We start from the raw sequence: 15,958 nt of genomic DNA on the forward strand, positions 1-15,958 counted from the left end.
CCTCTGGGGCTGGCCAGGGGGTGATTCCCAGGCCCCTGTGGGGCAGTGGAAGGAGGCACCTCTCTTTGGGGTGGAGCAGGGGGTGGGCAGCTCAGAGATGGGGGGGAGAGCAACTGCTGCCCAAAGGACTCCCAAGGAGAGAGGAGAGGCGGCTGAGAGAACACTCCACAGGGGTGTTCAAGAAGGGGTGAGGGGCTGCCAGTTCTGCAGGCAAGGGGTGACATAAAGGGGTTCCTGAGCCCTGCAGGGGTGCCGCAGAAAGAATGTAGTTGGTCAAGGGAGCCGTGGACTCAAAAAGGTTGAAAACCTCTAGTCTAACCAACTGAACTATCTAAAACTCAATATCAGATCCAACAACATTTGTGCTCATGAATGGTTTTTGTGTGTGATAGTAGTTGGAAGCAATAGTTGTACAATGGTACCTCGGGTTAAGTACTTAATTCGTTCCGGAGGTCCGTTCTTAACCTGAAACTGTTCTTAACCTGAAGCACCACTTTAGCTAATGGGGCCTCCTGCTGCCGTTGCGCTGCCAGAGCACTATTTCTGTTCTCATCCTGAAGTAAAGTTCTTAACCCAAGGTAATATTTCTGGGTTAGCGGAGTCTGTAACCTGAAGCGTATGTAACCCGAGGTACCACTGTATAATGTTTTCCTATTTGGTAGTGTACATTTTTAGATTTCTGCATTTCCTTACATTTATATAATGCTCACCCTGCAGGCACCATGAGAATAGGGCTACTGCCTCTGTATCCCACACTGCCTTTGCTCCTGCACGTCTGGCAGAAATTCACGTATTGAAATAAAGGCACTGCAGCCCTGCCAGGTAAAAATAAAATTGGCAACACTTTCTATTTTGGGGCGAATGGGAGAGAGCAAGCTAATAGAAAGCCAGGGGATATTTGGCTCTCCATATTTTGTTGGACTGTAACTCCCTGAGTCATAGTAGCTGGGACTGGCTGGAGTTGGGAGTCCAATAATAACTTAGCATTTGTACAGCAGACTGTTAACAATGTGTTAAATACTTTGACACAGCCATCCCTACAACAACCTTGTAAGGTGGATCAGTATTATCACCTTACTGCAGAATGAGGTGCTGAGGCTGAAAAAATACTCCAAGCCTGCACAATGTGTGACACATTAATCTGAATGCAGCCAATTGGCAACATATTGTCCACCACATTAATGAACCTATTTTTGCTGCAAGCACCTGGATGGTCATATTATACAGCTGATAAAGCGCTGCATTTAGCTCCAGGATTCACAAAGTTGTGCTGGCCTGAAATAGTGGCCTTGCTGATGCAAGTTTTAAACCAAGGACTTCCCAGCACTTGTATATTGAGGCCTAGTCCACCCCATGGTGCTACAGCCACTCCTGGAGTGGCACTTGAATATTCACATTCACGTGTGAAGAAACATTGTGTGTCATTACAGTAGTTCGAAAGCACGCCAGTGCAAGTAGATAAATAGGTACCACTGTGGCGGGTGTGGTGGGAAGGTAAACGGCGTTTCCATGCGTTCTGGTTTCCGTCACGGTGTTCCGTTGCTCCAGAAGTTGTTTAGTCATGCTGGCCACATGACCCGGAAAGCAGTCTGTGGACAAATGCTGGCTCCCTCGGCCTGAAAGCAAGGTGAGCGCTGCAACCCCATAGTTGCCTTTAACTGGACTTAACCGTCTAGGGGTCCTTTAACTTTTTACCTATATCCAAATAGGAACTGACCAGTGGAAAGCTGTTGCATTCTCTCTCTCAGCCACACAGGGGACCCATTTTCCTGAGAATCTCAACAGAACAGCAGTAGGAAGGAATAGTGCTGCAGATCAACCCTGAAGGCATGACACTGTAGGCATGTAGCCACACACTAGGTGGATTGTCCTACAGCCTTCTGAGGGGTCTAGAGAACAATAGCAGACAATTCTCAGCCTCTTCTCATAACTATAGTCTGCAAGGTTCAAGCTTCAAGAGGTAAAACACTGACATTGTTTGTAGAGAAGGCATGTCCTGAGGATGTTCTCACATGTAGAACTTAAATTAGTGTTGCTGTCCCTGTATCTGAAATTCAAAGGTCTCTAAGCTATTTTAGATAGAATGCTTCTGCTTATCTTGCATTAATAACCAAGGCTTATATTTTAATTGTTTTAAGTTGCTCTGTGCAATATGAGTGCATTGGAAGGCCTGGATGCCCATCTTTCTAATAAATAAATGGGGTGGTTTTGAGTTACTTGTTTCTGGAATGATTGCTTATGGTAAACTGTGATGTGGGCTCTGTTGGTTTGGAGAGCTGATAATGAAAGCCTGTTCTAGAAGTGTGAACCTACAGAAGACGGCCCCACCCCCTCTCGCTAATACATCCATCCTTCTCCCCTTTCCGGCAGAAAGATGGAACAACAGTTTTGGGGTGAGGAAGGTCATAGTATGATCTACTGCTGCAGAACAAACCTCACTTTAACATCTGCTTGATATTTGCTGCAGAGGCTCTCTGTGACTGTATATGTATATGGGAATATGTATATGGGAATCTGGTACACGTCACATCTGGTACAAGTTTGAGAACTTTTTTGTTTAAAAATACTTACAGTTCTTGTTGTGGGTATAAATTTGAAAATGTATAGAAGTGTTTGTAAAAGAATTCAGCATGCAAAGGAGAAATTATCTGTGACACATGGTTTTCTCATCTTACCTTGTGGTTTTCACTCATGGTGTTCTTGCATACTCTCAAAAACCAACATGCTACATAAGCTTACAAATACAACTCTATTAATATATTCTGAGTGCAGAATTTCAGTATAGCTCTAATTTAGAAAACTTGAATCCTTCTTGAAATAGCACTAGATAAAGCAAAGTGAAAAATCTTTCAAACTTCAGCCTGGGGATAAAAACCAAAACAACTGCTGTTGTGTCTCAACATTTTATTGGCAGCGGTCGTGTAGGGAACGTAACACATGTCTTGTTCATTAATCATTTCAGTGTGATTTATTTTTAAATGGTAGAAATCCATTACAATATCCCATTTCTTCAAGAAGGAACATTAACTGCTTACGCTATTTGTTAGAAAGCTACTCCAACATGCTATTTAAAAATCTAACGTTTTCTCAAAACCCTTTCAAAAACTCTGCCTGTTGCCTGGCACTGAACTAGTTAAAAATGAATTGAATGTGTTAAGTGATGCTGACTTTGTCTTGCCACAATAAAGTGGTTGCAATAACTCAGCTGGGGATCTGAAGGAAAGAAATGCAGAGGCTGTGCCCCTGACCACGCCCTGTTAAAAGATCAGGAGAGAAGGGCTTTACCCAACTGAAGCCCTTCTTTTCACAAAGTATTATATATGCACGCACCTCCCACTGTCAGAAGCCTAGGTGGGGAGCGAGATGGAGCCCATCTGGCCAATGCTTAGGGAAACAGAGGGGGAGGTGTTGGCCTGGTGGAGGTGGCTTGGCTGTTGTTGGCTTGGTGAGGCTTGCTGAACAGACTGGCTGCATGCTTGCTTAGATGCGAGGAAGTCAGGCGCTGCTTCTGTAGAACCTACACAGAACAGAGAAACCCTGTTAGATCTCTAACAGTGCAGCTCAATGGCTTCTTCCCCTATTCCTACCTATACAACAATCACACTGATCTTGTGACAGCCATTCAGACAGGCCTCCCGCAGGGTGTCAGCCTGCTATTTGTAAATACCATGTGGCTGACCTGGGTTTGTTCCAGGTCAGCTAGAAGGTAACATGATTGGAATTGCATTGCCTTCTGCCTGATCCGGTGTGAACGCAGGTCAGCTACAAGCAGTAAGTTGACACACTGCAGGAGCCCTGTATGAATAGCTCCTAAGTGGCCACACCGTAATTGCCCCTTTTGAATTCTTTCTCTCAGACACTCTGGGTGCTCTGCACATGATTATGACCATGATCCTTAAATCCCATGATTCTCAAGTTGACTGCAATGCGACTAATCCGGAATAAGTGATTTGAATATTTCTGTCTGTGTTCTGAGAGCCCAGCTGTATGACCTCCTGTGTAACCTCTTGATACAAAGGTGATGGTGTTTAAACAAAGGAATTCCAGCAAAGCTATATGAGATGTCTAGAGCAGGTTTCTTATTTGCACCATGGACACTGCCACTTGGTACTTCCTTGTATACGGGAAGATCAGCAGAAGATTCTTAGTTTAGGAGAAAAGCAATATGGGTGTAGGTATGTTTTGGTCACAAATCAGGTTTCCTGATAAAGGAGAAACTTGCTGAAGATAGTTTGCATGCAATCTTAACAATTTCTCTGCAAGGACTGTTCTTGCTAACGGTAGGAATGTTCCTATACATCAACAGTTCAAATCCTTTTTTAAAAAACAACAACCCAAGAACCCAGCATTAATATCTACAAAGATCCCCTCATTCCAGATTCCATGTCTGCCTGTACACGTGCTCAACATTTTGTGCAAATTCCTATGAAAGCAAACAAATTGCTACAGGTAGCAGTGCTGCATCATGGAAGGGCATTTCCAAAATTTAAAATACTTCAGTTTTGTATAGTGAGTTTTTCTAAAAGCTCAAATGCACATATTTGCGTACATTCTTTCAATAACCCTTACAACATCCCTTAAAGGTTTACCAATATTATTATCATCATAACTGTTATCCTCCAGCAAAAAATTATCTAATTTTTTTTTTAAAAAGTCTAGTGGCTATCACAACATTCTGCAGCCAATTCCATGTTGATTGTGTAGTGTGAAGTATTTTTGTTGTTAGTCCTGATCCCACTGCCAATCACTTTCATTAAGTTCTAGTGTGTTTATGTGTGAGAAAAATAAAATAAAATCTCTATATACAGCCCTCAGTTATATTTTGGGTACAGGGTGCTTTCTGCACATGTCATTGCTCTTTTGGAGACAGTTTTCAAAAACACTTGATAACACATATTAGTACTTCTGGCATCAATTGCAGCTGCATTGTCTATAGTGTACCTTCTGGATCCTTGCTCCCTGGCGCATTGTGGCTTTTGCCATGTTCTTCTCTTTCCTGTCCCTTGCTGGAATGATTTCCTTCTTGGCTCTGCTGCTGCTGGGATTGTTGTGATTTCTGCCCTGGGGGGGAAACTGGCTCTGGGAAACCTTCCTGAGCTATAATGTAGGGGGTAGGATTCAACAGTGACAGCCTGGGAAGCATGTGCAGTTCCATCCCAAATGGAGTGCATGGGATGCCAGTTTGTAGGGGCACTGAAGTGACAGACACATCCATTGGTGGGACACAGAAGGGCAGAATTTGAGGGCCATTGTGAGTGGAGCTGGATGGAGCAAGGACTTCAACATTTGTCTCTGAAATCCAACCACTGTCTACAGTTTGTGGCATGCAGATGGTATGTGGCATGGAGCCTGAGGCTGTGTGGTAGGTTGCCACGTTTGGGACAAAATGGTGGTGGGTGACACTGGAAGTCCCTCTGAGGCTGGGTTTGACAGCTTGGATGCTGGAAACCATTACAGAAGTAGCCACTTGGGGTGCCCGGGGTGGAGCAATTGAGAAGAGATGGACATTTTTGTACTGCTGGGGAAGAGCACTTCCATGGAGTAAAGGAAGGAAAAGAGGCCCTGGGGCCTGTTCTCCATGAGCACTAACTGACTCTGGGGACAGCTGGGTTCCTTTCAAAGCTATGTCCTTGGAAGCCTTCACAGGCTGAATGTCACATGGAGGCATGTAGTATGAGGGATGCTGCTGGAAGGGACTGGCCACCCCAGGATTGTGAAATGTTGCTGAGGGGCGTGTGAAAGCTGATGAGGCCAGCAGAGCAGGTGCAGAGCTGGTAGGGGGCAGAAGACTGGAAGTGGCCAAAATGGGACCTGGCTGGGGAGCATTTCTCAGCACCATCAGGGCTTCAGCAGCCTCTTTCTGCAGCTGTTGTTCAGAAAGGGGGGAGAAGATAAACCCCCTGGTGGGCCAGACCGAAACATGAGCAGAAGAGGTTGGCTGAAGAGAGAGGGGGAGAGACTATTAACCTCATGATTAACAAACAGACATGAACTAGATTAATGAACATCTCATGTACAGATTCTGCTTGTTCTTTTTGCAGAGTTTGGGAAACAGAATAAGAGCAGGGTAAATCTTGCATTCTTCTTTGCTGGTGGGAAAGAACAAAGAGACCTGCAACACATTAAAAGACTTAACCATTGTATTATAGTATAAGCTTTTGTGGGTTACAGTCCACTTTATCAGAAGCGTGAAGTGTTACCCTGATGAGAAGGTGCTAGCTGAAGCTTCACCCATGCAGGTAACCAGCTCATAGCTCTGGACTCCTTTTCCTCGCCAGAGTTAAGAAGAAAAAAGGAAAGTGGTAGCAGCAATAAGAATGACACAAAACTGGCCTCTGCTGCAAGACAGGTCCTCAATTTTAATCTAGCCCCAGGTTGGCTTGTGGTATGGACACTTGCAACATGGAATATTTTAATAAAGGTTTGCGATTAGAATAGGATGGAGATGCAACTCTGGCTGCTTTCCACGTATACAGAGTGAAATATAGACCAATTATTAGTCATTTTACCAATTGCCTGTGCCAAATAACAATTCTTTGATTGAATGGATATCATTTAGCCTTGCCAATCATTGCTCGTGTTCTCCCCAGCTGTGCATTCTGCTTAGTCCAATTTAAAGGACCGGAAAGGAATAATTGTTGTTGCACTTTCCAAGGGATAATGTTTACTGTTTCCAACGCAGTTCCTCTTTTGCAGCCAGAGCTATGGCATTTCATAACTTAACATTAGACCAAAGAGCATGACTGGCTGACTGTCCCACTTTCACCCTCTCCCACTAAACCACTGGACCAGCCCATGAAAGCCCTCTACCAATATAAGGCCCTGGCAAGTTGGGGCCTTCTTACGGCAGAGAAGCAATCACCTACAAAATGGATCATGGGACTTTTATAGGGGAAGCATGAGTTCTACTATTAGTAAAGAGGTTGCCCATTCCAAGACCTTGAACTGCTCTCCATTTCTCTGTGACAAGCTAACACACCTGTGAGTCACCAACTGGAGAGACATCAGAAGAGAATCCTTACCATACATTGGCATGTGTGTATTCACCCTCCCACAGAACAGGGCAGACTAAATAGTTCCGACTGCCAGCTTCGCTACCTCCTGCAAGATCACTGAAATGTGTCTTCCCATCTTTCAGGAAGGAGGGAGAAGGTAATAATTCCAGCTCACGGGCAATTTTTGTGCAAGACACAAGGACCAAAATACCTGACCTCCCAAAGGTGCAGCCTTTGGACGTCTGCTGAAATCCATGTTGCCACTCAGGGGATTCAGGGCCATGCGGCTGGAAGAGGGTGGATGGGAGGGGGAAGAGAGAGAAAGACAGAGAGCACATTCAATCCTGTTTATAAAGTTCCTTACTGGCAGCTTGTCTCCCACTCGCCTTCTGTCCTTGCTAAACCACAAACTGTTGAGGGGGAAGAGGGGCTTCTGCATCTGTCATTCTCCCAAGTTCACTTTACATTTCCACCCACAACTTGCTGTTTGCAGTAAATGTTTGTTAGTATAGACAGCTGTTGCTGTACCAGTGCCAAAGAATAAAAGATAAATAATAGATTAGGTAGTGTCTTTCATGGAGCAATTTCTGTTTATTCATTATACAGGACCTGAAGTTACATGGAACTGTTAAAATTGTTCTTTAAATAATTTGTGCAAATACATTATTCTAGCAGTAAAGGCATATACCACCCTCTGGTTCCACTCATAACAAGACAATTATTCCAGCACTGTCTTTGCTATGTCTACTTCATATCTGTGACTTTGTCACAGAATCACTAGATTCTTCTGGATCAGGGATAGGAATGTTTTTCAGACTGAGGGCCACTTTCCCTTGTGAGTAACCATCTGGGGCCGCATGTATGCCCAAAAGTGGGTGGAGCAATGGATGTGATGCTTTCTTTGTTGTAGGCCAAGCAAAAATCAGAGGTTTTCTCTCTCCACCCTCCATCCAGGCAAGGAAAGAACATCACCACACTTCAAGAACATATTCCAACCAGGCAAAAAATCTTGGTTGCAAAACAGGGCTAATGAGGTGTGTTGCCTGGGGAGAGTTCTGAGGGCCACATTCAGCCCCTGAGTCTGAAGTTCCCCACTCCTGCTCCAGATTAAGACTTCTGTGTAACTGGAAAGTTTGAATATTTCCTTTAGCCCCAGAAGTTGGCCAAAAGGGTCATCAGCTTATCTGCTTTGTTTCTCATAAATTTCTATAGCAAACTCTACCTTTTATACTTCCCTTTGACTTCACTGTAATTTCTTTAGTAACTTTACCTTCTATTTACAATATAATTTACACAGAGAAATAGATCACTTTAATAAATAACCCATCTTAAATCTTGGTCCTTGTGTCTAGCGGAGACTTATTCCTCAACAGCCCTGACATTAGCTGGATTAGCCTTTTCTTGGGATTAGTGAGCTAATATACACCCTGATACTGTAAACATTGTGGCAGAAGTCAGTCCTATTGACATTAATTGAACATTTATGCTAAGTGCACTTAGGATCGTAGCCAAAAGACATGTTCATTCCCATATGTGGGAGGCACTACGTACCTGATGGCTAAATCAACCATGTGATCAATACCCAGAGGTACTATTACCAACTGTTTGCTCTCTGTCTTGTCCTGGCTTCTTGTTTTTAAATCCTTAGCAGAGCAGGGAGACAGAACATTATAGCTGCCAGACTTTCCTTAGGGTGTTTATACAACTGCCATGTGCATAAACATGTTGGACAAGAAAATACTTCATAGAGAGCAAATATTTCATCATATAGTGTGGGCAAAATGTGAGTGGACAGGTGGTAGAATTGCCAGCTCAAAAGTTCAAACTTACTCTGGAGCTATGTTACTTTTTACAGTCCTCATCCAACATGTTATGCTTGGGAATGTGATATAGCCAGGGCCACCTCTTTAAAGATCTAGCAACTCTAGTGAATGTCCACATTCTTTTTACTATATAACTCTGCAAGGACTTCTTCTTATCATTGTGATAGGATTCCATTATTTTCACCAGAAATGTGTTCTCATATGCAAAATAGGCAGTCATTAAATTTATTTTGCATATGGAAATATTCATACTGACCTATATTATAGTTTTTACAACTATAATGACCAAAGATTTCAGTCACCCACAGTTAAGTCTTCCTGGTTGATTAGCTGTTATAGAGACATATTCATGTTTTTAAATTTTCAGTCACAGACCATTACTTAGCTTTAAATATTCCCGATGCTGGAACGCCATACACAAAATACCTGGGCAGATTGGCAGGTGAAGGTAAGCACCAGGACGTGCCAGGGGTCTGGTGAAACATCTGTCCTGGAGCTGTCATGTAACTATCTGGCATGTACAATGCTTCATTACCATCACAACCTGCAGGGGGTGGAAAACAAGCTTAGTGATCAGATCCTGAATACAGAGGCCAACATGGTGTTTACAATACAGTGGTACCTTGGGTTAAGAACTTAATTCGTTCCAGAGGTCTGTTCTTAACCTGAAGCACCACTTTAGCTAATGGGGCCTCCTGCTGCCGCCGCTGCGCAATTACTGTTCTCATCCTGAAGCAAAGTTCTTAACCCGAGGTCCTATTTCTGGGTTAGCGGAGTCTGTCACCTGAAGCGTCTGTAACCTGAAGCGTCTGTAACCCGAGGTACCACTTTATAAGAAACCAGAACTAGGGCCAGCCTTTCTGAAGCAACACCTCATACCTCAGGGCTGTTTCAAAGAACACCAGGATGCTAGAAAGGTTACATTAAGTTCTTATATAATTGCTGCTATTATAGTATAAGAAGTGCAGTATATCTTTCGAAGCATGTGCTATGATCATGTAGGTTTTCTTAATTACATGCAACTAAAATATTAGCCATCAAATCACAGGGTAAGGGTCTGTTGGCTCAGAGCGGGGCCCTGTTTGTATAAGAGACAGAGGGGGAATGAGTGGGCTTCTACATGTGAAACAAGGAGTAGGAACTATTTCTAAGACTATTGGTTATCTAAAATGTTTGACTGTCTTGTGTTTGTTTTTTACCACGGTATTTGGTTTTTGAAGTTGTGCTTTTTTTCCTTGTGACAGAATTGTTGTTGGGGTTTTTTTGTAATTTTTGTATGCTGTTCTTTTTACTTTGTTTAATTTTATTAGTTGTTCCCTGCTCTGTGACTGAAAATGTTCAGTGAAGAGCAGACTACTAAATGCAACAAAATAAATAAATAGATTACACCAGATTTATTACTAGAGAAATTGGTCACCCACCTAACATACCTTGAAATTGAAAAGAATGTTCCTGAGGCAAGAACGGGCAGAAGGGTGCAGGGGGCATAGGAAGCGGAGGGGGGAACCAAGCAGTATGAGGTGGTTGATGTCCTCGAAGGGCCCACGGCAGTTCTGTCACTTTAGAGCAGTGAGGGAGAGGCGACCAAGAACATTCCTAGAGAACAATGCACAATGCAAATGCAATACAAATACAGCTTATAAATATTGCAAACATCATATGTCATTTCCTCAAATAAATGAAGCAATTTTTAAAAAGTTTCTGCTCAAATCATTAATTGACATGAAATATATTAATTAACTTTGGGAAATCCTGATAGCATCATAGGGGACATTCTCTGTGAGGTTATAGCCAGAGAATCAGTCAAGTCTCCTAGATCTTAAAGAAGTGAAGGAAACAAAGGGAGGCATCACAGTCTACACCGAGATTCCAGAGCAGTTTTGCCAGGGAGCACACCTTTCCACTCTCTGGCACTGCCCACGCCTGCCAAGCCTACTGTTGCAGGGAGTTCCACAGGCTCAGGTTGGATATATAAGGGGAAGCAGCCCTTACAAAAACACACACACACCCCTAAGTGCTAATAGTGACTTCAGTGTTATGCTGGCAAACGTATATGAGGCTGGCTACTTTATGTTTAATTTGATGATCTCAAGACATCTACATTTTGAGGCTTCCAGCTTTTCATTTCTCATTTCCTGCCCATTTTGCTAACAACTCTATGACAACAAAGCTGAGTTTAGCTTTGGAAAAGGCATATTGTTGCCAGTATAAAGAGAGGACCGGAAATCTCTTTCTGCAAGTGCCAACCACAATCTACTGTTAAAATGACCCCATCATAAACAAGGTTGGAAAAAGGGTTAGAATTTGCTGGATTTGACAGAATAATGAGGAATACAAAAAAGGGAGATGTGAGGAGGTCAGGAAAGAGGGATATGGAATGTTGAAACTTAAAAGTGGAATTTTATTTTCTTTTTCTTCTTGTTTTTGTTAAGTGTGTATTTTTTGTCTGTTGTTTTTGCTCTGTTATATGTGGTGTGATTTTTCGTTTTTTATGTTTTTATGTTTTGTAAAACTTTAATAAACATTTATTAAAATAAAATAAAATAAAATGACCCCATCAAATAAGAAGACAAGATAAGTGATCTAGTCCCTTTTCCTCACCTTCCTGGCTGCTCTCCGCCTTTGTCTTCGTAGGAGTCCAGGAACCTCTCTGAGTCCATCCTCTGAATCTTTCAAGGGTTCTTCATTCTCTTTCCTGCCTGTACAACAAAAGAGAAGAAGCTTGTGGGTCACTAGCTGTGAACTGGAATGTTGCCTGAATTTTGAAAAAGTCATGTAAGGGTAGTTCTTTTGGTGTCTGTCATGCTGCACAGCAAAGGGAAGCAGGGCTATTTCATTGACTCTGCTGCAGGTCCGTGCAGAGCTTGTCTGAGACCTGGGGCCTGAGGCTTGTTCTTGGCATGACAGCATAGGTCCAGCAGGCCCCTGGCAGGGCACCCTGGCCATCTTAGCCTTCCAAGGTCTGGGGCAAGTGTACCTGGCTGCACCCCCCCCCTACACAGGTCTGCTCTGATGAGAGACTAACACCTTCGACCCTCCCTGAGCTGTCCCCTAGCAGCACTATTCCATCAGATTATCTGAAGTTGGTTGTTTAAGAACTGAAACTTTAAGAACTGATGCCTTCCCGCTTTCCCCTTGTTTGCCACAACATTTAGATTGTAAGCTTGAGGGCAAGGACTGTCTTACAAAAATTGTTAGTAAAAGGCTCAAGAGGAGCCTTTTCAGTGAAAAATAATGGAGTAAAAAAATACTTAAAATAAATAAGTGTATTTATTACTTAAAATCTGACAAGCAGCCAATTTACCTCCTATGGTACGGTATTTATTTTTTAAAGACATTTTTACTCAGTCTTCAGCCAAAAAAGATTCCTAGAGCTGGCTTACAAATGTCAGTAGTGCAACAGTCCCTGCCCACAATCTTACAACCTAAAAGACATGACAAACAAAAGAAAAAAGGAAATGGGAAGAATTAAAAAAGCAAACCCAGGCACAGAATGCTTCTAAATACCAGCCTGAATGGATTTTTTCAAGGAGAGAAGGAGCCAAAGGTTGCTGGACTTGCAACAGTCCCTGAGTCCCTGACCCTAAGGACAAAACTACATACACATTTTAACAACCACCCCACAGTTTTTTGGTGGGGAGAAATTCAGTTTCAGGAGGAGAATTTTGGAGCATGAAAAACTGTGGAGAGAACACACTTAACTCTCTTCCCACTTGTTAATTTTTGTGTGTACTCCTAATCAGCTTTTCCATCTAAGTTCAAAGCATCTGTTTGCAAGAGCTCATGGAGCTGAATTTGCAAAAATCATTCCTTGCCAGCACAAATCCTCATTTATTTCATTGCAGCCATTCACATTGGACATATATTTTCTGCTCCCCTATGTTTGGCAGCCTGTGTTATTATTGTTATATATGTATTTATACCCCGCCTTTTTCTCTGATGGTGTTCTTTTGTTTTAGAACTCAGAGGAGATTGAGAAAGTCAGTTGCTCCCATATAAACTGATGGGATTGTATATATAATTAATGCTAAATGCTATAATACTAAACACATTTAGGACTGGAAGCAAATTCGGATCAATGAGGAGTACAGTTCAGTCCTTTGCATTTTTTTTAATTTATATACAGTAATTCAATGTCCCATGTTTTCCTGTTCTCATAGCAGCTTACCTATGTCTCCCCTGCAAGGTTTGATCCCTTTTGGTAGTTTGGCCGGGTGGAGAGAGCTTGATGTGGGGCTGTCCTGAAGCTGCAGCAAACCACTGGTCAGCTTCCTCAGCTCCATCTCCTGCTGCCTGCGCAAGGCCACCTGGGCAGCCATGACCCGGCGTCTCTGCCTGGGAGGAGAAACCATTAAATAAAGAAAGAATGAAAGTGGTAGAGTGGGCAGATACAAATCACACACAAGCAAAGAGTTCTTGGCCTTTTCCCTACGATGTAACAAAACCTGCTTTTCTCCCTTTGGAGCAGGGTGGTCCAACACATGGCCTTTGAGGCCTTTTTTGCAGCCCTTGGCAACATTTGATGCCCCCCACTCCTGGGCTAGGCTTTGGGAAGAAGGTGTGAGGGCTCTCTGGCAGGGTCCTAAGGTCCTACCTCCTCCTTCCCAAAGCCTAGTTAGTGCTTCCTCAGCTTTGGGAAGGAAGTGAGAGGGATCTAGAACCCTGCTGGAGCCTAGCACCCCCTTCGCAAAGCATGGCGTCTCGCTAGTCGGCTTTGGAAAGGCAGTGCAAAGGTTTGGGGTGGGAGCATCAAGTTTTGGCCTTGCTTTCCTCCTCCCACGTGACAAGGCCATAGCTGTCAACTTTCAGATTTGAAAATAAGGGATCAGCAGCCTCGAAAATAAGGGATCGGCAGCCTCACCTGTCCCAGGGACAGTCTACAGGATATCTAACAATCTGGGATAGCAGCGGGAAACAGTGCTGGAATAAGGGAATTTCCCGCAAAAAAAGGAAAGGTTGACAGCTATGGACAAGGCAGTGTATGTAGCCTGCTGGTTCCATGTTGAAGTACTCTTGCGGCCTACTTGGTATGAAAAGTTGGCCTGCCCTGCTTTGGAGTTTCAGATGCATATGTAACCTTCCTGGTTCTCTAGTCATACCCTCCCAAGATTGCCTTTTTCCAGTTTTCTAAGCCATCCATGCACATTTGCATAGATTCTTCCTTTAGGATACCAAGCAAGGAGCTGCAAGGAGTGTACTTTAAAATGAAAAACATTGTGCCGTACATCATTGCAAGTATTAATGGGCTTCCGAGGAGCTAGCAAAGCACAAAGGGGAGAGGTAGTACTTGCAGCTTAATATGACGAAGGCCTTATTCATAAGGGAACAGTGCCACCTACTGAAACCAGCACTGTGTTACGTTCAACACAAATCCCCACAATGTCTGGGGCCAGCACCCACTTCCATCTTGCTTTCCCACCAGACGTACAGGATCAGGATACATTTTTCACACTGGCACCCCTGGAACTGGCAAGTGTTCTTGTGGCCTTTCAGTGGGACCCGGATGCCATGATTGCGGCAGCGGGCACAGGTTGGAGAGCGTACGATGGCGGGGAGCACATAATCATCTTGGGTGCTGCTGTCGTCTGTGGTGGAGTCTGAGGGGGAGCACTGCATGTTTGGTGCTGCTGCAGCGTCAGGATCCTCATTGTCTCCCATGTTGTGGGAACCTGAAAGGCAGGGGAGAAACATCATGTCTCGGAATGTGAGGCCATTTCTTCGATCCAAACAGAGCCGCCCATCCTGACTGTTGACTAGAACCAGCTTTGAGGATTCCCAGTGCACTCCTTGACCACTTCAAATGTATACCCTCCCGTCTCAATCTTGCAATATGCCTGAAAAGATACATTTTCTTTGCCTCTAAAATGGCATCTGTCCCATTTTAGATAGTTGCACGCTGCTGCTGGTCAATCAGGATTACCCAAACAGAGGGTAATAAATGGGTGAGGTCAAAGGTGTGATTGCCTGGGCTGGCCTTTGACGTTTTTGCTCCCAGTATGAAAACTGAAAATGACCCTAAGGCAATTGGCTGATTTTATTATTATTATTTTTAATGACAAGTACATCCCAGTCCATACTTGGAAGTGAGCCTTGCCTTTTTTCTAGGGGATTCACTTTCAAGTAAGTATATTTTGGATTGCAGCCACAGATATGGAGATTAGATGTGGGAAAATGGCAATCCCTCTGGAATTTGATGCAACCGCTTCATGCGAAGGCCTGCTCTGGTTGCTGTCACCTGGACCACCCAAATTACCAACATTTGCTTCTGGAGAAATATGAAATAGACACTTGGAGGAGATTATGCCGCTTTAATCTTGACATGACCGAGAGGGACTCATGCCATGGAATTACTACAGAAACATGACATAATTTTAAAACGCTGGGGTGTGTTTGAAGTCAGGTTGCTGTTGGGGAAGTATTGGAAGGGCACTTCATGCACGGTGTCCAAATGAAGTGAAGTTAAGGCACAGCAGTTGTGTGAAAGTCAGGACAATGTGGGTTTACAAGGGAATTGTGTCACTAGATAGCAAAGTTAAGTAACTGAGTGTGACTACAGGCAATAGTGACACCATCTTGTTTTTGACAGGATGACAGGATCCTTTGGGATGGTTGCTAGTGATGCCCTCACAATGAAGGTGTGTCAATACAATGAAAAAATTGTTGGGTGAGGAGAATGCAGATTTTATTTCCGAAGGCTAATTAAGGTTCTGAGGCAACATTTTTATAGCATTACCATGTCACTTTGAAACAGATATATATATATTGGCTACGGGATACTTTTGTGGATCGGCATGACAAAAAGAAAAGGAGAACTGAAGAGTATTTCAGAACGCTATAAAAGGCAAGCAAGCATTCATGCACATAAAACGGTTCCTAGAGCACTCCCTTTAACTCCAACGTCAAACAACCAATCACAGCATTCCTATCATTCGCTGCTTGGACGGCGAGCCAATGAAAAGTGGCCTTTTATTACTCCCCTAGCCCCCGTGACCAGACAAAAATCATTCGTTCGCCCCCGCGCCTCGCCAGGTTGCTACTTTGAGTGCTTTCTGCTAAACTGTCGCTCTTCGCTCCCAACTGCAAAAAAAGAGAGAGCCAATGAGCGACGAGAGCGTCTCGGGCTCGAGCGGTGTGGGGTGG

The 15,958-nt window shown here is 43.6% G+C and overlaps 1 protein-coding gene across 7 annotated transcripts; it reads right to left on the reverse strand.

Annotated features, from left to right (window-relative positions):
* Nucleotides 1–2,889: 2,889 nt before the first annotated feature.
* DMRTC2 (DMRT like family C2) lies at nucleotides 2,890–15,855 on the reverse strand. 7 transcript variants are annotated; one of them, XM_053397933.1, is made up of 9 exons: nucleotides 15,552–15,849; nucleotides 14,247–14,487; nucleotides 12,987–13,153; nucleotides 11,420–11,517; nucleotides 10,240–10,414; nucleotides 9,245–9,362; nucleotides 7,207–7,282; nucleotides 4,942–5,938; nucleotides 2,890–3,517 (listed from the first exon to the last, which is right to left on the reverse strand). In XM_053397933.1, the coding sequence occupies exons 2-9, from the start codon at nucleotides 14,474–14,476 to the stop codon at nucleotides 3,348–3,350; spliced, it is 2,031 nt and encodes a 676-aa protein (XP_053253908.1). In that variant the 5' UTR covers nucleotides 14,477–14,487; nucleotides 15,552–15,849; the 3' UTR covers nucleotides 2,890–3,347. The 7 variants fall into 7 exon arrangements, with proteins under 7 accessions (XP_053253908.1, XP_053253909.1, XP_053253914.1 ...); XM_053397934.1 differs by having other exon boundaries at nucleotides 10,249–10,414; nucleotides 15,552–15,843; XM_053397939.1 differs by lacking the exon at nucleotides 15,552–15,849 and having other exon boundaries at nucleotides 14,219–14,291.
* Between the last annotated feature and the right edge of the window lie 103 nt (nucleotides 15,856–15,958).

This window comes from Podarcis raffonei, chromosome 8 (genome assembly GCF_027172205.1).
Source record: "Podarcis raffonei isolate rPodRaf1 chromosome 8, rPodRaf1.pri, whole genome shotgun sequence".
Classification (NCBI taxonomy): Eukaryota; Metazoa; Chordata; class Lepidosauria; order Squamata; family Lacertidae; genus Podarcis; species Podarcis raffonei.